Source organism: Scyliorhinus canicula, chromosome 2, assembly GCF_902713615.1.
Source record: "Scyliorhinus canicula chromosome 2, sScyCan1.1, whole genome shotgun sequence".
Lineage (NCBI taxonomy): Eukaryota > Metazoa > Chordata > Chondrichthyes > Carcharhiniformes > Scyliorhinidae > Scyliorhinus > Scyliorhinus canicula.
In genome coordinates, this window is record NC_052147.1 from 42,482,711 (window position 1) to 42,505,129 (window position 22,419).

The 22,419-nt window shown below is 44.5% G+C and overlaps 1 protein-coding gene across 3 annotated transcripts in view; it reads right to left on the reverse strand.

The window, feature by feature from the left end:
• dync1h1 (dynein, cytoplasmic 1, heavy chain 1) overlaps positions 1-22,419 on the reverse strand; it is a 140,420-nt gene that overhangs the window by 78,908 nt on the left and 39,093 nt on the right. For all 3 annotated transcript variants that reach the window (XM_038776735.1, XM_038776742.1, XM_038776726.1), the window contains 14 exons: positions 18,562-18,805; positions 18,232-18,415; positions 17,556-17,768; positions 17,201-17,439; positions 16,304-16,460; positions 15,976-16,203; positions 13,275-13,505; positions 13,031-13,171; positions 8,797-9,030; positions 8,433-8,639; positions 8,222-8,343; positions 7,589-7,754; positions 756-919; positions 524-653 (listed from right to left, as the gene is read on the reverse strand). In XM_038776735.1, the coding sequence (XP_038632663.1) occupies positions 524-653; positions 756-919; positions 7,589-7,754; positions 8,222-8,343; positions 8,433-8,639; positions 8,797-9,030; positions 13,031-13,171; positions 13,275-13,505; positions 15,976-16,203; positions 16,304-16,460; positions 17,201-17,439; positions 17,556-17,768; positions 18,232-18,415; positions 18,562-18,805 (2,660 nt within the window). The remainder of the gene's footprint in view (positions 1-523; positions 654-755; positions 920-7,588; positions 7,755-8,221; positions 8,344-8,432; positions 8,640-8,796; positions 9,031-13,030; positions 13,172-13,274; positions 13,506-15,975; positions 16,204-16,303; positions 16,461-17,200; positions 17,440-17,555; positions 17,769-18,231; positions 18,416-18,561; positions 18,806-22,419) is intronic.

A 22,419-nucleotide genomic window follows, 5' to 3' on the forward strand; every position in this document is an offset into this window, starting at 1 on the left:
CAGGAAAGTTCTTCTGGCAAGCATTGGATTCCATACCTAGAAAGCAAATTAAGGTGGTGGAGGGGAAAGGGAAGAGCCGAATGAAATAAGGAATTTTTGCAACAGGTTTTCAGTAACAGGGTGTAGAAACGTGAAATAGATTGTCAGTAGGGGCAGTGAACAAAATCAAACTGCAGTGAGCTTCAAAACCAGGAGGTCTTATTGAAGAAATTTAAATAGATACAGGACCCCTCATTCCAGAATCAGAGGAAGGAATCAGATTGATGTGTTGGAAGGGTGGGCCAGAAGGATAAAAACATTTCTAATATACTCATCAAAAAAACCGTATACTAATTACACATTTATCAAAGCATAAGCAGTTTACAACGGTTTAAGTTTTAAGAGGCATGGATTATAAACCATTCACAAATAATCTTTAGTACACAGTGTAAAAGATTGAACAGAAAATTAATAAATTGAACACAAGGCTACCAAGTTTGGACAATTGCATTTTAGGAAGGTGTCTCACCAGCCAATATCTTACCTTGGATAGCCAGTTGCTATACAAAATGGGTCTGGTCAAAGCTTTTTCTTTGTCAATATTAGGGAAATGCTTGAGAGCCACCACATCAATGTTCTCATCTGTCCACTGTCTTTCCTCATCGTCTACAAGTCTTAAAAATGGAAACAGTAGAACATGGATTTTGCAGCCATGCATTTCAACTTAGTTCAATGTAAATGGAAATCGCAGTTTTGATAACATCTAGAATACAAACCTGTCTTGGAACAAACGCAGAGCCTCATGAGCCCAGATTCTAATCAAACCTTCGACAGCTAGTGTTTCCAATGGTCTCAAAGCTTCAAAGATTCCTCTCACCCAACGTGTCATTTCACGGGGGGAGTAAATGTAGTGTGGCTGGATGTCTTGGGTGAAACGCTCCTGTGAAATAATTCAGGATGTGCTATTGAACAATGCTTAGCTTTTAAATAATTTCAATAAAATTTAAAACTGCATTTAATTGAGAAGGTTATCATAAACTGCCTGAAGACCTTTAACTTGTGCAAGAAATGCACAAATAACTTGTGCAATTAATGCAGACAGGTAAAGCACCTGGTCCGGATGGATTCTCTGTCAGGTTTGCGAGTCCCACTTCTGTCGGATATGTTCAATGATTCTCTGTCCCGAGGTTGCTGCCAGCCACACTGGCACAGGCATCGATTGCCTTGATCTTGAAAAAGATCAAGGATCCAACAGAGTGTGGGTCGTACCAACCTATTTCTCTGTTAAAAGCTGACGTTAAGCTGTCGGCTAAAGTGTTGGCAACTCGTTTGGAGGCCTGCCTGCCGGGGGCGATTTCAGAGCAGCCGACTGGGTTTGTTAAGGAATGGCAGTTGTCGGCCAACATTAGGAGACAATTGAATGTGATGCTGTCGCCCTTCTCAGTGGCAGAGCCAAAGGTAATTTTCTCGATGGACACAGAAGAGACGTTTGATTGGGTTGAGTGGAGGTACCTTTGAGATTATGGGGCGATTTGGTTTGGGGGCAAAATTCATATCTTGGGTTCGATTTTTGTATAGGGCCCCACCGCGAGTGTCTGTACTAATACCCTGAGCTCAAGGTACTTTCAACTGAACAGGGGTACCAGGCAGGGGTGTTCACTATCCCTAATGTTGTTTGTCTGAGCAATTGAGCTGCTGGTTATTGCGCTGAGATCGTCTTCTAAGTGGAGGGGATAGAGCGGGGAGGGAGGGAGCATTGGGTGTCCCTAAATGCAGATGTTTGTCGTTATACATTTCAGACCCTCTCTCCAATGTAATAATAATCTTTACATTAACACTACAATGAAGTTACTGTGAAAATCCCCTAATCGCCACACCCCAGTGCCTGTTTGGGTACACTAAGGGAGAATTCAGAATTTACCCAACAGCACGCTTTTCAGGACTTGTGGGAGGAAACTGAAGCAACCGGAGGAGAAACACAGACACAGGGAAAATGTGCAGACTCCGCACAGACAGTGACCCAAGTGGGTGAGATAATGGAGGTACTCAGGAAGTTTGTTCCTTTTCAGGGTTTAAGCTAAACCTGGGCAAGAAGGATTTTTTTTCCAGGGAGAGAAACTGATCGGTGGAGGCTACTTTTTCATCTGGCCAGAAATAATTCCCAGTATCTAGGAATTCGGGTGGCTCATGACTGGAGCTCACTTAACTTGGTCAGTCTGGCTGATGGGATGAAGACTGATTTGAAGAGGTGCGATGCCCTTCCTTAGACAGGTAGAGTCCAGATGGCAAAGATGAAAATTCTCCCAAGGTTTCTGTTCTATTCCAGTGTCTCCCAGTCTTTCTTTCCAAGGCTTTTTTTGGGAGGGTCAATACATTTATTTTCACATTTGTTAGGTCAGGCAAGATCCTCGGGTGAACTTGGAACCAACTTAGGCAACCAATTTGCAGGAAACATTGGTTTGTGCTGTCTGACCTAGATTCAACCTTTAGGGCATGGGAGGGGGAAAGAGGTTGGGGAGTATGTTTTTGGATGGTAGTTTTGGGTTTGCTGAGCTAGAAGAGATTTTAGAGAAGTTCCAGCACCCAAGAGGGAACATATTTATATACTCGCAGGTATAATTTTGTGCAGAAGGAGCTTCCTTAATTTCCCCTGGTGTCAACGCCTTCGCTTATGAATAGGGTTCTGTCCTTGGCTGAGCATGGGGAAGGAAGGACCTCAGACATTTATGGGCAGATATTGGCGACAGAGCGAGCTTCATTGGACAAGTAACGAAGGAGTGGGAGGACAAGTTGGGGTCTTTGGGGGGGGGGGGGGGGGGGGGGGGGGGGGAGGCTCTGCATAGGGTCAACTTCACCTCCTCTTGCACAAGGTTGAATTTGACACAGTTCAAGATGGTGCATAGGGCACACTTGACCAGGGCACGTATGAGTGGGTTCTTCTCAGGGGTGGAGGATAGATGTGAGGTACTAGGGGACCGGCGAACCACATGTTTTGGTCCTCCCCCAAGCGTGTTGATTTTTGGTCTCCTTTTTGAAAGGATGTTATGGTGGAGTTGTGCCTGATGGTGGCCATTTTTAAGAGTGTTGGACTTGCCGGTGCTGCAGGAGGGTAAGGCGGCATGTTTTAGCCTTTGCAACTCTAATAGCCCAGAGGCAAGTCATGCTCAGGTAAAGGTCCCTGGCTTTGTTAGAGAACCTGGAGAAATTTCTGCACCTGGACAAGATCAAATATGTCATGAGAGGGCTGGTGGATGGGTTTTACTCAAGGTTGCAGCCGTTCATTACCCTTTTCTAGGAGCTGGTTACCGTCAGCTGTTCGGGAGCAAGGGTTGACCAGTCAAGTAGGGTTTTATGTGTGTGGGGCAGTGGTGGTTTGGGGGGGGGGGGGGAGAGGAGATCAGGGTTATTTTTTTTGTAATAATAAAGAGTTTGTTTGAATAGTTCAAATCATTTGTCTGTTATAAATGAAAATTCATGACTTCTGGTGGCGGCGATGACGTAGGAAACCGCACATTTGGGAGCTCCCGTTTCAAACGGACTTTTTGGCTCTTTTTAGAGCCCAAAACGGGAAATCTTTGACGTCTCCCGGTGGGAGGAGGTGTTGGATCCTTCACTGGATCGGTCCAGCTCTAGGACGGGTAGGAGGCCGGCGGCGGCCAAGGTACTGAGAGGGTTTATGGACCAGATGGGTGGGGTGGATCCATGGAGGTTTGTGAGGCTGAGGGCACGGGAGTACTCTTTCTTCTCCCATGTACATAGGGTCTACTCTCGGATAGACTTCTGCGTGGTGAGTAGGGGACTGATTCCGAGAGTGGAGGAGGCCGAGTATTCGGCCACTGCAATCTCCAACCACGCTCCGCATTGGATAGAGTTGGAGATGGGGGAGGTGCGGGACCAGCGCCCGTTGTGGCGGTTGGATGTGGGGTTGTTGGCGGAGGAGGAGGTGTGTAGGAGGGTCCGGGCAAGTATTGAGGGATACCTCGAGGTGAATGATACGGGGGAGGTTCAGGTGGGGGTGGTCTGGGAAGCCCTGAAGGCAGTGATTCGTGGGGCGCTGATATCCATCCGGGCACACAGGGAGAGGAGCGAGAGGGATAGACTGGTGGGAAAGATGCTGGAGGTAGACTGGAGGTACGCAGAGGCACCAGAGGGGGGACTGTTGGGGGAGAGGCGCAGCCTGCAGGCTAAATTTAAATTTGCTGACCACTAGAAAGGCGGGGGCACAGTGGAGGAAGGCACAAGGGGCAGTGTACGAACATGGTGAAAAGGCGAGTAGGATGCTGGCTCATCAGCTCCGCAAGTGGGATGCAGCTAAGGAAATTGCTGGAGTGAGAGACAAGAGTGGGAATGTGGTGCGGAAGGGGGTAGAGGTGAATGAGGTCTTCAAGGACTTTTACGGGGAACTGTACCGGTCGGAGCCAACGGGGGAGAGGAGGGGAATGGAGATGTTCCTCGACGGGCTTTCTTTCCCGAAGGTGCAGGAGGAGCAGATGGAGGGGTTGGGTGCGCCGATTGAGCTGGAGGAGCTAGTTAAGAGGATCGGGCAGATGCAGTCAGGGAAGGCACCGGGGCCGGATGAGTTCCCGGTGGAATTTTATAAAACGTTTGTGGACCTAGTGGGCCCCTTGCTGGTGCGGACACTTAATGAAGCGTGGGAAGGGGGGACTTTGCCCCCGACGATGTCGCGGGCGCTGATCTCGTTAATCTTAAAGAGGGACAAGGACCCCCAACAGTGTGATTCATACAGGCCCATATCTCTCCTCAACGTAGATGCCAAGGTGCTGGCAAAAATCCTGGCCACCAGGATAGAGGACTGTGTGCCAGGGGTTGTACACGAGGACCAGACAGGGTTTGTGAAGGGAAGGCAGCTGAACACGAATGTGCGGAGATTGTTGAATGTCATCATGATGCCGGCGATTGAGAGGGAGGCAGAGATAGTGGTGGCGCTGGATGCGGAGAAGGCCTTCGATAGAGTGGAGTGGGGGTACTTATGGGAGGTGTTGGGGAGGTTTGGATTTGGTGAAGGGTTTATTAGATGGGTGAGGCCCCGATGAGGTGCATGGCCACGAATGGGAGGAGGTCGGAGTACTTCCAGCTTTACCGAGGGACCAAGCAGGGTTGCCCCCTGTCCCCCTTGTTGTTTGCATTGGCAATCGAGCCGCTGGCGATGACGTTGAGGGATTCAGAGAGGTGGAGGGGTTTGGTACGAGGTGGGAAGGAACATAGGGTGTCGTTGTATGCCGATGACCTGTTACTGTATGTGGCGGACCCGGTGGGAGGGATGCCGGGGGTGATGGAGCTGCTAGCTGAGTTTGGGACCTTTTCAGGTTATAAACTAAATTTAGGCAAGAGTGAGGTGTTTGTGGTGCACCCTGGAGACCAGGAGGAAGGAATTGGTAGGCTCCCGCTTAGGCGGGCAGGGGAGAGTTTTAGGTACCTGAGGGTGCAGGTGGCCAGGGACTGGGGGACTCTTCACAAGCATAATTTCACCAGGCTTGTGGATCAGATGGAGGAGGAGCTCAAGAGGTGGGACATGCTGCCATTGTCGTTGGCGGGGAGGGTGCAGTCCGTCAAAATGACGGTGCTTCCGAGGTTCTTGTTCCTCTTTCAGTGCCTGCCCATCTTCATCCCCAGGGCCTTCTTTAGGAGAGTAACTAGCAGTATCTTGAGCTTTGTGTGGGCACATGGGACTCCGAGAGTGAAGAGGGTTTTCCTGGAGCGAGGGAGGGATAGAGGCGGGCTGGCGCTGCCCAACCTTTTGGGGTACTATTGGGCGGCCAATGTGTCAATGGTGCGTAAATGGGTGATGGAGGGGGGAGGGGCGGCGTGGAAAAGAATAGAGATGGCGTCATGTAGAGGTACGAGCCTGGGTGCCATGGTAACGGCACCGTTCCCGCTCTCCCCTAAGAGATATACCACGAGCCCGGTGGTGGCGGCGACCCTAAGAATCTGGGGACAGTGGAGACGGCATAGGGGGGAAACAGGGGGCTCGATGGAGGCTCCATTGGGTGGCAATCATCGATTCATCCCGGGGAACAAGGATGGGGGATTTAGGGGGTGGCAAAGGGTGGGCATCAGTAAATTGAGGGACCTGTTTATTGGCGGGAGGCTTGCGGGCCTGGGGGAACTGGAAGATAAATTTGGGCTTCCCCAAGGGAACATGTTCAGATACTTGCAGGTAAAGGCGTTTGCTAGGCGACAGGTAGAGGGATTCCCTTTGCTGTCCTCGCGGGGGACAATGGACAGAGTGCTTTCGGGGGTGTGGGTCGGAGAGGGGAAGGTGTCTGACATCTATAAGGAAATGCAGGGGGTGGAGGAGTCGTCAGTGGAGGAGCTGAAGGCTAAATGGGAGGGGGAACTTGGGGAGCAGATAGAGGACGGGACTTGGGCGGATGCCTTGGAGAGAGTCAACTCTTCCTCTTAATGCGCGAGGCTTAGTCTCATCCAATTTAAGGTGCTGCACCGGGCCCACATGTCCGGGACTAGGATGAGCAGGTTCTTTGGGGGTGAGGACAGGTGCACCAGATGTTCGGGGAGTCCAGCGAATCATGCCCATATGTTCTGGGCATGCCCAGCACTGGAAGAATTCTGGAAGGGGGTGGCGGGGACGGTGTCGAGGGTGGTTGGATCCAGGGTCAAACCAGGGTGGGGACTCGCGATTTTCGGAGTTGCGGTGGAGCCGAGAGTGCAGGAGGCGAAAGAGGCCGGTGTCCTGGCCTTTGCGTCCCTAGTAGCCCGGCGGAGGATCTTGCTGCAGTGGAAGGATGCGAGGCCCCCAAGTGTGGAGACCTGGGTCAATGACATGGCGGGATTTATAAAGTTGGAAAGGGTCAAATTTGCTCTGAGATAATAAGGAGGTGTTCCTTATTATAGTTTCTATTTTTTTTTTCCCCGCTACGGTTATGTTAATTTACGGTGTTGTTAATATGTTGGGTTGTTCATTGAGGAGGGGCGAAAGTTCATGACTGTTGTCATTATTGTTATTGTTGGTAATTGAGTATGGTTTGATGTTGTATAAATTCAAAATTTTTCAATAAAAATTATTTTTAAAAAAATAAATGAAAATTCATGAATAAAAGTATTTTTTTTAAAAAGAGAATAATTTTTATATTCAAAATTAAGGGTATTTAACAATTAAAAATACATGATGCTGCATCAAATTCAAGACTTTAAAAAACTCTAGAGTGTAAAGGGCTATTAACCCATCAAGTCAATGCCATGCAAAATCTGGGTAATATTATTCTATCAAAAATATCCTTCTCATGGCATCTTTGATTCCCCAATTTAAGAAACGTGCAACTTCAGTTCCCAAACTCCTCTGAAAAATATCAGTGTTAGTCTATCCCACTCAACAGATGCTGATCCAGCCTTTTGTTTGCTAAAAGAAAATGGAGCCAACTGAACCAACTATCTCTGGGAGTTTGTTTCACTATTCTACAGCACAAAACACAATCTCCGCTTCTCCTCACCATTCTCAATTGTTTTGGTTCTTCTGCACTTTAACCACATCATCATAACCAAGATGATGACATTTCTCATGCATCTACATTTTCTATTAATTTGAACACTGGAAACATCTTTATCTCAGGCTTCAATGCTCCAGGTCTACCTGTGACATAATGTAGAATTCCACCATAGCTGCAGTAAGGGGATCTGCATACGTCCGTAAAGATGGAATGAGTCTAAGCATAGCACGGTTGAAAGTTCCATAGATCTGAGTGAGAGAAGCTGGTCCCGGATAGTCCACATACACAACAGGCACATGGCGCAGGAACCTATGAAGACAGGTGAAAAGGACTTTATAGGTTCCCAACTATAACTTACAGGCTAAACAGCACAAATTTAGGAGCTTTGAATACAGTTGATCCAAGGCTGACCAAACCAAAGTTATCCTGCTAGATCCCAATGAGAAAAAAGAAACTTAGAAAATTTATGGCTAAAGCATTTTTACTATGCATTAGGAAAAGGTCCAAATTTCTGATATTAGTAAAAAAGAAATTGACAAAAACGGAGTACTTTATGTAAAATTTCAGCCAACATATTTATCTTCTGTGAATTACTTTAAATATATTCTGCGACTGAAAACTAGCAATTAAAATTCTTTTTGTCCTTTTTAATATTTATTCTTAAATTTTTCCCCAACTTTATACACGCCACTCTACAAGCGGAATGATTTCAAAACCTTAACCTTCTGTACGCATTAAAGATTGGTAGTTAAAATGTGAAACAGCAGAATTATTACCTGTGGGAAAGTGGCTTTCTTCCTGGATCGGTTGATGGGTTACAAGCTCCTACAAATTGAATTCTTTCCAATTTAACCCATGTCTGGTCTGAAGTACGGAAGAAACCTCCATGTTCTACCATCTGAAACAAAGTTGGCCAGGAATGATTACGCTTCAATGAATGCATCTTTGCTTTAACTCAAACTGTCTGCCATGTCTCCTTTCACTAACCTGTCTAATAAAGGATATAACTCGTTGAGTGCCATATTTGTCCATGTCTGGAAGATTGATTTCATCACAAAAGAGAACAAGCCATTTGCCAAGCTGCACAGGTGCTAAGACAACTCCATTTGGTGTCCGACGGTATTCGCAGTAGTGATCAAATGTTTTCAGAACTAACTCGGGTGTAGTTGCACTGGAGAAGTTCAGACCCACGACCTAATGAAATGGAAACAAACATTGCTAGAAAAGCTTTAAACTTGCATTAATTATATTAACGAAATCTAGAAAAGAGAATGGATATTCCAGGAGCAACTGTTACACATGCTGTTTCAATGGCAAAGTACAAATTCAAGTAAAAGATGATAATTCTTACTTCCATGTCTGGTAGAGCTCTTAGGGCACTGAATAGGGTCATAGTCTTCCCAGAACCAGGCGGGCCACATAAAACCAATGGTTTATGCTCAGCCAACCACGTGTACAGAAGGGCTTCATGACGGACTGTATCCAAAGTTGGTACAACAATATCTGGGGCGGCAACTTTGTGAGTCTCAACTTCAATCTGCGGTACCTTTGACTGCCAAGGAACCCACTCTCCAGTAATGGATACCTAAACATTGGGGGGATGTCACAAAACCAAGTTAATTATTTTCAATTTGAATCTGCTCAGTTTAGTTTGTGATCAAATAACTTTTTGCAAAGAGATCATTTTAGTGGAGTAAAATCTACAGTTTTCTCTATCAAAACAAGATAATCCTGACGATTTGCTAGTAGTATACAAACATATAACGTTACATTTGTAACAGTAATCATAGTAGCACAGTGGTTAGCACTGTTGCTTTACAGTGCCAGGGTCCCAGGTCAATTTTCGGCTTGGGTCACTGTCTGTGCGGAGTCTGCGTGTTCTCCATGTGTCTGCGTGGGTTTCCTCCGCATGCTATGGTTTCCTCCCACAAGTCCGAAAAGATAAGCTTGTTAGGTGAATTGAACATTCTGAATTCTCCCTCAGTATACCCAAACAGGTGCTGTCGTGTGGCGACTAGGGGATTTTCACAGTACTTCATTGCAGTGTTAATGTAAGCCTACTTGTGACACTAATAAAGATTATATCAAACATACTGCAGAGTGAACTGCTTGGACAGGACATGGTTTCCACTTGATTTTCCAAGTAATTAAATCTTAGCTATGTTATCACAAGTAGATGTAACTAGAGAACACTTTTCTTTCCATAAGAGGGAGAGCAAAGGAGGGGAAGAATCACAATTCCCAGTCCAGTTTCAGAAAAGCATTAGAACGTGCCTGGAAATAGGTTGTTGGTCTTCTTGTCCAATGGGGAGAGATTGTTGGAATGTTGGTTCATACGAGCCATGGACCTCTGTTTCTAGGATTAGCATACAAGTGAAAACACCTTTCAGTTCTGCTCTATGAAGCAGACTTTTTTTTCATTTTATGGGATGGTTGCTTTGCTGGGCAGGCCAGCCCTAATTGCACTTGAGAAGGTGGTGGTAAATGCAGTCCTTGTGGTGTAGGTACACCCACTCTTCCAGGATTTTGACCCAGTGACAGTGAAGGAGCAGCAATCTATTTCCATGTCAGGATGGTGACTTGGAGGGGAACTTCGCGGTGGTGGTGTCCCCATTTATCTACTGCCCTTGTCCTTCTAGATGGCAGTGGCCATGGGTTTGGAAGGTGCTGTCTTAAGGAGCCTAGGTGAGTTCCTGCAGTGCATCTTGTAGATGGTACACGCAGCTGCTACTGTCCATTTGTGGCAGAGGGTGTGAATGTTTGTGGAAGGGGTACCAATCAAGCAGGCTGCTAAATTTAGAGTAGAAATTCATTTTTTCCAATTGAGGGCCAATTTAGCGTGGCCAATCCACCTAGCCTGCACATCTTTGGGCTGTGGGGGCGAAACTCACGCAAACACGGGGAGAATGTGCAAACTCCACAGTGACCCAGAGCCGGGATTGAACCTGGGACCTCAGCGCCGTGAGGCAGCAGGGCTAACCCACTGCGCCACCGCACTGCCCCGGTGTGGAGCTTCTTGAGTGTTGTTGGCGTTGCACTCATCCAGGCAAGTAGGGAGTATTCCATCACACTCCTAACTTATGTTTTATAGGTGGTGGAAAGGCTTTGGGAATCAGGTGGTGGGTTACTCACTGCAGGATTCCTAGCCTCTGACCTGCTGACACTGTATTAATATGGCTAGTCCAGTTCAGTTTCTGGTCAATGGTAACCCCCAAGGATGTTGATAGAGGGGGCCTCAGTGATGGTAGTGCCATTGAATGCCATTGGTGGTTGGATTCTCTCACATTGGAGATGGTCATTGCCTGGCACTTGAGTGGCGTAAATGTTACTTGCCACTTGTCAGGCCAAGCCTGGAAATTGTCCAGGTCTTGCTGCATTTGCACGTGCCAGAGTCGTTGTGAATGGTGATTTGTGCAAAGTTCTTGTTGAAGGAAGGTTATTCATCTATGTCCTGAGCATGTGGGGAGATATTTGCTTAGTCACTGTTTATAGCAAGAAAACAACTGAAATTCAGTGGACCACTAGAATTTGCACATTCTCCCTGTGTCTGCGTGGGTCTCACCCCCACAACCCAAAAAAGATGTGCAGGTAGGTGGATTGGTCACACTAAATTTCCCCTTAATTTGGAAAAAAAATAATTGGGTACTCTAAATTTATTTAAAAGTAAAGGAATTAAGTGGACCACATAACCATGGAATGAGATGTAGGGAAGAGGGAATACAGAGAGGGCAGCACAGTGGTTAACACTGTTGCTTCACAGTGCCAGGGTCCCAGGTTCGATACCCGGCTTGGGTCACTGTCTAAGCAGAGTCTGCACATTCTCCGTGTCTCCGTGGGTTTCATCCGGTTTCCCACAAGTCCTGAAAAACGTGCCGATAGGTGAATTGGACATTCTGAATTCTCCGTGTACCTGAAGAGGCTTCGGAATGTGGCGACTAGGGGCTTTTCACAGTAACTTCATTGCAGTGCTACAGTGCATAAGCCTACTTGTGACAATAAAGATTATTATTATAAGGAAAGCACTGTTGACATATATATATAAATTATATGACTTTCAAAAGGGACATGACAAAGTGCCATAGAACTTGTTGCAAAATTAAAGCCCATGGGATCAAAGTGACAGTGACAGCATAAACACAATAAGCAAAGGGACAAAAAGCATAAAGTAGTGGAGGACAGTTGTTTTGCTGGACCAGAGGAAAGTATAAAATGATTTTCTCTGAAGTCAGTAAAGATCTGGACTTCGGCACAGGATGGCAAAATTTCAAAGTTTGCAGTTGTTTCAAATCTCGAACTGTAGTAAACAAAGGAGAATCTTAGGACACAAAGAATGGGTGAAATGGGTAGATGATGTTCAGCACAGGAAGTGATTCATTTTGGTAGGAATAATGAATGGCAATACAAAGCAAATGGTACAATTTTAAAGGAACAGCTGGGAGTACATGTACTCAAGATTTTAAGGTCGGTAGACAAGTTGAATAGGCTCTTCAGGTTAAAGTATACGGTACCTTTTTTTTCCAATTAAGGGACAATTTAGCGAGGCCAACCCACCTAACTTGCACATCTTTGGGTTGTGGGGGTGAAACCCATGCAGACATGGGGAGAATGTGCAAACTCCACACGGGAAGTGATCCAGGGCCGGGATTCGAACCCGGGTCCTCAGCGCCATAGTCCCAGTGTTACCCACTGCGCCACATGCTGCCCTTAGTATGTGGGGTCTTTGGCTTTTTTACAGAAGCATAAATACACAAGCAGGAAAGTTATACAAAGCTATTATAAAACGCTGGCTGGGCCTCAATTAGACTAGTCTGTTAAATTCTGGACAATGTACTTTAGGAAAGATGTCAAGACCTTAGTCGATGCGAGAGATTTACTAGAATTGATACTGAGGATAAGAAACTTCAGTTTTATGGAGAAACTGGGTGTTCTCCCTAAAGCTGGGAAGGTCTGGAGGAGTTTTGATAGAGGCGTTCAAAATTATAAAGAGTAATTGTGAAGGGTTCTGATAGAGTAAAGGAGTAATTTATTTTAAATGCAGTAAATAGTTGTGATCTGGATTAATGGAAGCAGGCTCAATAATGCTCAAAAGGGAACTAGATAAATACTTAAAAAGAATAAAATTACATGGTAATGGGAGGAGGTGGCGGCTGTGCCAACAAATTGGCAGACATGATGAACTGAATGACCTATTATTCAATAATTTGATCCATGGCAACTTAATTAAATGGTGTTCCCTGCTGATCAGTGCTATTTACTCAGTATCATGTACATTAAATATTCTGTCCATCCCAACCGCATAATGGGTGCACACGTACCAGATAACTGCAGAATTTCAAGACAGCAGCTCACCACCATCTTCGAGTGTAATTAGGGATTGGCAATAAATGCTGCTCTTACCACCAATCATAAATTAATTCCATAAATGAAAATCTACTGAATCAAGCATTTCTAGGTGATATTTAAGTATACGTCCCTTGCTTAGAAGTATCACTAAGATCAAGGAGCACTAGAAGTTCAGAAGAGAATATAAAATGTTCCAAATGGACGACAAAAGGGATTAGATCTTCAAATTATACACTTCCTACCTCAAAGTCAATGATAGGCATGTTAGGTGTGCTTGGCAGTGGAATGGTGGTAATTCTTCTGATGTATTCACCAAGTTCTGCTCTCATCTTCAATCTTGCATCACCCGAAAGTGACCACAGAATGGCATAAATTAGGTATTTCTAACCAAAAAAAAAACACAAACATTTTAAGAGGTTAGATGACTTGTTACATTAGTTAATTTCGATCATGGAAATGAATCTCAAGATTTGCAGAAAACCATACCTGGATATAGCTTTCCAATTGGTCACTCTGCATTGGGAAGTCAGGATGGTTAGCATTATATAATGCAATATTTCGGCAACCTTGGTGCATCATGGAGAAGAGAGAACCAAGACATCGCAATCGGGTAAAATCCATAATATGTTCCATTTTAGCTGCGTGTTCTACTGCTTTGATAATCAGGCCAGTTGAAGTGAAGTATGGCTGCAAAACAGTTGCTGCATCTCTCTGTATCTGTAATAAAATGTTTACAGTGTAACGTAACTTTATAGAGTAACTTTTGCAAGTAAGTTTATTACAACATTTTAAAGCAATTACTGTAGATGTCAGTGCACAAGTTGATCTTTGAGACCTCAAATAATCCCTTCAAAAATCAGCAGTTGATCTGCACGCAGACTTAAGTAAAACACTGGTGTGGAGGTGGACGGTCAACATTTTCATGTCATCTGCTTCTGATGCAAAAATTGGGCGTGGCTTAAACTCCCAAACAACTTTGCAACACAGCCCGTATGGCCTGCTTGATCCTTTACGCTCTTTTATAGAGGTACTAGTTAGTAAAACATGCATTTGTGGGGAGAAAATTTGAGGTCAATCACTAAGTGAACAAAGCATGCCATAGTTGAAACAAATTCAACAGCTTCACCAAGTGTGTACAAAAACAGGGTTTTTGGGATGTAAAATGGTTAGTCTTTGGAATTCTCTAGTCCAGAAAGCAGTGGATGATAGGTTTTGAATATATTCAAGGCTGAGTTATACAGATTGTTGATTGACAAAGTAGTCTAAGGGTTATGGGAGGCAGGCAGCAAAGTGGAATTAAGGCCCACCAATCAGAATAGCCATGATCTTGTTGAATGGCGAACAGGCTCGATGGACTTAATGGTTTACTCCTCTTATTTCTTATATGAGAGCGTGTATTACAGTAAAGCAAGGTAAAGTCGCCTTAGTCCCAGATGACCATAGGCTGCTTGGGCGGGGCGGGGTGGGGGGAAAAGAGAGAGAGAGAGAGAGAGAGAGAGAGAGAGAGAGAGAGAGAGAGAGAGAGAGAGAGAGGGAGGGGGGGGGGGGGGGAGAGAGAGAGAGGGCGGGGGGGGGAGAAGAGAGAAGAAGCTGACTGGTGGTGATTTAACCTGAGGATCAACTTATCGTCATGATCTGGGGCTCTCGGACGAGGTTGAGGTGCCTGTAAAGCCACAATAGGCATGCTCTTTTGGATCAATCTGTTTACCCCTTATTGTTGAGGAGTGGGCAACAAAAGTTGACTTAAACATAGTTGTCCTCACCACCGGAGGTGGTGGAAGCAGGTATGATAGTTACGTTTAGGGGGCATCTTGACAAATACATGAATAAGATGGGAATAGAGGGATACGGACCCCAGGTTTTAGGTTCGACAGGTAACCTGGTCTGCGCAGGCTTGGAGGTCCGAAGGGCCTGTTCCTGTACTTTTCTTTGTTCTTTAATGACCACACCTCAGGTAATAATAATAATCATTGTCACACTGCAATTAAATTACTATGAAAAGCCCTCAGTTGCCACATTCTGGCCTGTTCGGGTACATAGAGGAAGAATTCAGAAATGTCCAAATCACCTAACAGTTTGTCTTTGGGACTTGTTTGAGGAAGCCGGAGGAAAGCCACATAGTCACAGGGAGAATGTGCAGACTCCACAGAGACAGTGACCCAAGCCGGGAATCGGACCTGGGGCCCTGGCATTGTGAAGCTGTGAATACCTACTGTATTACCATGAGGAGCAAGGTTTAGAAGGTGGGACCTTCATGAATAACCTCAGCTGGAACGGAAATTGAACCCACGCTGCTGGCCTTGTTCTACATCACAAACCAGCTGCCTAGCCAACTGAACTAAACCGCCCCCCACAGTACACAGCAGTACTGGTATTCCAAGTCTATCTGTGCGTGAAGTGATTGAGGGCACATTAGCAACAACAATTGATCGTTAGTCACCGACAGGAAATGAGTTACATCAGTAGTACTGCAGCTCACACCTAGGCTGTTCCCTCATTTCTACACTGTCATTTCCTTCTTGTCAGCTACCCTAGTGAAAAAGATTCCAACACTTCCAGAAGTGAACAAAGCACCTCTGATCTCGGTTACTTGGGAGACTTAAAAGACTATTTGAGCCATTTACAAGTACAAAAAAAGTCACTATGGTGCTATTTGAGGACATTAATATTAACTGCCATGTAACAGTTAATATTCCTTCAAAATTAAAATTCATGACCATTAAGCTTGAGACAGCTTGAAAAGTCATTTAAATCAAGCAATTAAAGCAGGGTTGTTCAACAAATGGTTCGTTGGCCAAAATCCAGACCCATGAGGAAAACTGACGTTGCCCCTCACAAATAGGTTGGACACCCTGACATTGAATATCTCTTCGAAGAACATTCTAAGTAATTCATGTATAAAAAGTGCAAAACATGTTTGCAAGAAATCTACTGGTGGGAAAATACAGTTCGAATTTTGTATTATTCAATTGGGAAGTTACAGCACCGTTTACCTTTTATTTCAATACATCTCCGCTTACAACAGCAATGTAGCTTCTCTAGTCATCCAAACTGTCTGGCTCATATTTGTAAGATTCAGCTTCTGCTAAACCAATTCAGGTGCAAATATAAAAGTGTCCAGTCTGCTCTGGGAGCAAAGTTACATAATTTTTACACTGAAAATTCACCAATAAACTAGGTTGGGTACCTGAAGCATTGGGGAAGCAGCTTCTTGTTCCTCATCTTCTTTGCCCTTGCGTCTACGCTGGGCCTCATCCTCTCCCTCATCCAGAGGAATGCTACGTAGTCTAGCCAAGAAGTTATTGAATATCATATCAGTACTGAGAACATCTTCACTGAACCATACCATTCCACATCTGGATACAGTGGCTAGTGTAGCATATTTCAAGTCTTGGACCTCAAACATAATTCGTACCTATTGAAAATAAAATTTTAAGGTATATATTTTTAGGACTTGTCACTTTTATTTTGGAGGAGCATAAATTCTGTATCCATACTTTTGCAAAAATTCTTACATTTGGTGGAAGGCTGAGTCGTTCTCCATTGGGCAGAGTAAGCAGCTTGTTATCATCTAGAACAGAATTCAAATTTTCTACCCATTCAGGATCCACATCACCATCAAAGATAATCCACTGCCGTTTCTGCAGCTCACCGCGTACGTTGTCAATAATCCTAAAAATCATTGCATTTACATAGTTAACAATGCTTGACATTCTATATATTTTACACTATAAGCACATTTAATACTGATTTTTTTTAAAAATTAAAAATTCCAGATAGGTGAATGTTTACCCAGACTGTAGCAGAGTCATGTTGACCAGGTCTGCTTCCCACCAGTCAGACACTTGCAGCTCATTAACCACAAGTCAGGAAGGAAACCAACAGAAAACCTGGGCTAATCCTTGCTGGAAGTGTGAACATTTGGCTACGATTGAGTTTGGCTACTATGTTACTATGGGCAGCACAGAACATTGTAGCACAGTGGGTAGCACTGTTGCTTCACATCTCCAGGGTTCCAGGTTCGATTCCCAGCTTGGATCACTGTGTGTCGAGTCTGCGCATTCTCCCAGTGTCTGCATCGGTTTCCTCCCACAGTCCAAAGATGTGCTGTTAGGTAATTTGGACATTCTGAATTCTCCCCGTGTTCCCGAACAGACGCTGGAATGTGGCGACTAGGGACTTTTCACAATAACTTCATTTCAATGTAAGCCTACTTGTGACAATAAAGATTATGATGATGTTACTGCTATTGAATAGCCGACTGGCATTCAATGTTATATCTCAGATGTATAAAATGGCTACTTGGGTAAAGCAGAGGGCAGCCAGCACCGTGGAATTATACTGGGGATTCAACATCTTCAGGAAGAAAAGGAGAAAAACTGATGAGAAAACAAAATTTCCATTCAACTTACTTTCGAAGAACATGTGTGAACAATCCATCAGTCCATTCTCTAGTGTTTGGGTCTAATGTTCCATATAAATGGTCCTTGCTGATAGCTTTTGGATCAATAATGTGAGCAACTCCTTCTATTCCCTCAAGCCGCTCAAGAGCCTTTAATAAAACACGCCAGGCCATACTTTTTCCACTGCCTGATGGTCCCACCATCATTAAACCATGGTTTATCTGAGAGATCTGATATAGCTGAAGCACCTAATGTGGAACATTCAATGAACGTTACTTCACAGTTACACAGCCAAAGAATATACAAAAACCTAAATGCTGGAGAAGGCATAAAATCTACAAAGCAATGGAAATTCAGAACTCACCTTTTCAACCCACATTCCACCAACATCTTCACCATCACCATAGGTAAGGTACATTTCTTGACAAACTTTCTTTAATTCCTCACGCAAATTAGTCATTGCCCCTCGATGATACTGTACTCCAGGAAATACATCAGACAAAAGACTAAAGAGCAGTGGGATATCTTCTGCAACAAGTTTGGGAACCATCGTCTCGCAGACACTTTGGATTAGAATCTGTAGAGAATGTCAATTAATGACTAGAATTATTCAACATAAAATTGGTTCTACGAGTATTAACAAAATATAAAATGACGGTTTAGTTGATGCACAGGTCAGATATGTTTATTTTAAGATGCGCTCGAGCTACACCTTCTAAATGGAGAATGAATGAGTACATGAGTACAATAACCAAAAAGGTACTCAAGATACATATCAAGCTAATTTAACCTATTTTAGCCTCTTAAACATTGTATACTTATTTCTCAATATTTTGTTAGTGACATGGGCTTAAAAATAAAAAAAACAAATGGCAAGATTGAAAAATACTACAACAGCAATGATCAGGATAGAATAACAATGAAATACATTTTAGTCTTACGCTACATGCATTTTTCTTTTCAACTTGGCATTGAACTGCGTATGTAAAAGGAAGTGAAATGGAATTGCAACCTTTCCAGGCACGTTGTGTTGAACTAACCTCTTGCTCAGGCAAGTTCTCTGCAATTTCTGCCTCATCGACAACTTCACCACGTTCTCCTTTTTCTTTCTTTATCCTCTGAATCCTCTCCCTCTTCACATTACCAGCACTTATTAACACACTCTTCAGGGCTCGCAGACCAAAATCGTAGTGGCTCTGAGATGACAGCTGCTCATCACAAAGCCTTTAAAGAACAATTTCAATGTATGCTAGTTGTGTAATTCGAACATTTAACAAATCACAAAAAGTTTACAATTTCTCAATGCATCAAAAAACTTTTTTTTTTTTTTTTAAAGTGAAGCACAGTCAAGTTTAAGTTAAGATGCTTACTTGAAGAATGGAACAATCTTGTTTGCAAGGGTTTCAGCTGTGCGGAACCCTTGTGAATACAACATAACCTGCGCAATGAGTTGGCGATCTGGTTTTGTCATTGCCAGACTACGGAAGAGCTTCTTCAAGTTATCTGGTAGGTTGGAGCGACCAGCATATCCTGGATTCATAGTAATGAAAATAGCCATATCTGCTCTGACTTTTACTTGTTTGTTCAGCAGCTCACATGTGATAGTAGGAGAACCTGAAAGAAAATGAGCAGATCTGAAATAGTAAATTCAAGTGGATCATCTAAAATTAGGAATATGTTGGTCAGCATCTCAAACCTGTTTTGTCATCCCATTAGATCATGTCTGAACTGTTCCACAATTCCCTTACTCATCTTTCATATATATATATATACATACATCCCTCAATGCAGTCATTACACAATTACACAACTAGCGTGCAGTCAATGGCTGGTTTAGCTCACAGAGCTAAATCGCTGGCTTTTAAAGCAGATGAAGCAGGCCAGCAGCACGGTTCGATTCCCGCACCAGCCTCCCCGGACAGGCGCCGGAATGTGGCAACTGGGGGCTTTTCACAGTAACTTCATTGAAGCCTACTCGTGACAATAAGCGATTTTCATTTCATTTTCATTTCATATACATCCTTCAATGCAGTCATCCATAAACATCCCAATGTCCAAATATATCATCTTTCTGATAACTGATGCAACAAAGCTGGTGCCAAATAAAATGCTTTGCATTCCTTTGGACTTAACCACTGCGGTTGAGAAGGGAAGTCAAGGGTCTCCATAACTTTTGCCCAGGCTTGCATCCTGGAGACGAAACCCCAGTTTCACTGCGGAACGTAAACACACCAGAGGGCACAGAAGTTATAAGTGATAATTTCAACTCAAGCAACCCCAGATAGTGAAGTGTTGATTCACCATGGTCCATCTGCTTTCATAAATGTTTGGAGCTTAGTTTTGCTCAATTAGTGGTTGGAATCCACCAGGTAAACAAATAAAAAAGAGATGGCAGGCTGCAACATCAGGACCACCCATAAAGAATAACATGACTTTGAGGTGGCACGGTGGTTAGCACTGCTGACTCACAGCACCAGGGACCTGGGTTCAATTACGACATCGGGTGACTGTGTGGAGCTTGCATATTCTCCCCATGTCTTCGTGGGTTTCCTCTCACAGGCCGAAGATATGCCGGTTAGGTGCTTTGGTCATGCTAAATTGCCCCTTTGGGTGGGGTTGTGGGAATAGGATGGGGGGAATTGGACCTAGGTGGGGTGGTCTTTTGAAGGGTCAGTGCAGACTCGGTGGGATGAATGGCCTCCTTGTGCACTGGAGGGATTCTATGATTCTAGAACTTGCAGCTGGTCAATAAAGTACGCAAGACCATTGTGATCGACGTGGAACTTCATAGGCTGAACATCAACATAGCACTCAACACCTGGCTCACTGAGCATATCACTAAGATAAACATTACATGGTCATCTGGCAGGGGAAACATGTAGAAGCAATGTCCGAATAAGGTGTGGGCTTCGCCGTGAGGAACTCTCTATTCTCTATGACAGATCCTTCTAACAATTTCTTAGAACGTGTTCTTTCCATCAACCTCAACTCCGACAAGGCCAGTTAACCTCATCAGTAGTCATGTTCCAATGCTGTGTTCACTAGAGGTGAAAGATCAGTTTTGACGTGCTTGACACCAGCATCAGCAGAGTTTCTAAGTCAGAACTGTCTACTGGGGGATTTGAACAGGGGTGAACACAGCCCATGAGACCTGGTCTTCCTGTTCAGATTTCACTTCCTGGGAAAGATAAATGAGAACAAAGAGACAACTTGAGTTTTGCTGCTGCCATGAGCTTAGTGTTACTAATACCTCCTTTCAAAACATACCATGCCACAAAGTGCCCTGGAAACATCCAGATTAGGGCACGGGGTTAGCCCTGGATATGAGCACCATTCTGAACAAAATGTAGAATTTAGGAGTAGGCCATTTGGTCCTTGGACCCCGCTCCATTATCATGGCTGATTATCCAACTCAGTAACCTGTCCTCACTCCCTCCACCCCCATATATTATTTGATCCCTTTAGCCCCAAAAGCTTGAAAACAAACTGTTTTGGCCTTAACAGCTTCCTGTGGTAGAGAATTCCACAGGCTCACCACTCACTGGGTGAAGAAATTCCTCCTTATCTTAGTCCTAAGGGGGCAGCACGTGGCACAGTGGTTAGCCCTGGGACTGCAGCGCCGAGTTCGAATCCCGGCCCTGAGTCACTGTCCATGAGGAGTTTGCACATTCTCTCCGTGTCACGTGGGCTTCACCCCCACAGCCCAAAAGATGTGCAGGTTAGGTGGATTGGCCATGCTAAATTGCCCCTTCAATCGGAAAAAAAAATAATAATTGGGTATTCTAAATTTATATATTTAAAAAATTTAAGCACTAAATGGTATAACCTGTATTCGTGGACTGTGATCCCGTTTTTGGACTCCCTCAACTTCAGGAACATCATTCCTGCATCTATCCTGTCTAGTCCCGATACAATTTTAAAGGTCCTCTTAGAGTCCCCCCTCATACTTCTGAACTCCAGAGAATATGATCCTAACTCCATCTCAAATGGTGATTGGTTCAAGGCCAACATCATTGTTATGCAATCGGTCATTGAAGCCATGTGGTCTACTTTAATTACAAGACAAATCAGCGTGAGAAAACTGTGATTGCACCGAGAAATGTGAAATAAAAGCCAATGGGCTGCTCAGTGGTGCATCAATGACTATTGGTTATATTCAGATATCCTTGGAGGAAGGGGGCAGTGCGATGAGACAGAACATAGAACAGTACAGCACAGAACAGGCCCTTCGGCCCTCGATGTTGTGCCGAGCAATGATTACCCTACTCAAACCCACGTATCCACCCTATACCCGTAACCCAACAACCCCCCCCCTTAACCTTACTTTTTAGGACACTACGGGCAATTTAGCATAGCCAATCCACCTAACCCGCACATCTTTGGACTGTGTAAGGAAACCGGAGCACCCGGAGGAAACCCATGCATACACGGGGAAGACGTGCAGACGCCGCACAGACAGTGACCCAGCCGGGAACCGAACCTGGGACCCTGGCGCTGTGAAGCATTTATGCTAACCACCATGCTACCATGCTGCCCCATGATATACATGATAGAAAGACCGTGACCCTGTACAAGAACAAGGGAAACCGCAGTGACTGCAATATCAAGGCATTGAACATTGTGGGGCGTTATTTATCCATATTGCACTGGTCAGGCTGCACATCTTGGCTGAACGCATCAACCCCTCGCATCCTAGTGTGGTTTTATGACTGGAAGATCTACAATTGAAAATTTTCAGTCTGACAGCCACAAGAGAAGCCTCATGAACCAAGACGACAACTATATATTGCCTCCATCAATCTTGCCAATACATTAGACCACGTGACTACCATTTAAACTGGAGAAAATTAACTGCCAGCCTGAGCTGCTCAATATGATTTCCTCTTCACAGTGTGCAACATCAGAACCAGCTATCCAATAGGATTGCATTGACATCAACACCCATTGACATATTCATCTCTTTGCTGTAGTCATATGCCTTCAGGTCATCAACAATAACTGTTTACTTACACGCCAGAACTGATGAAAAGCTGTGCAGCCTCCTGTCCCATAGGGATCTGTTCTGGGACCTCTGCTCTTTATGGTTTTTATAAATGACTTGGATGAGGAAGTGGAAGGGTGGGTTAGTAAGTTTGTCGATGACATGAAGATTGGTGGAGTTGAAGATAGTGTCCAGGGCTGTTGCAGGTTACAACAGGACATTGACAGATGCAGAGCTGAGAAGTGCT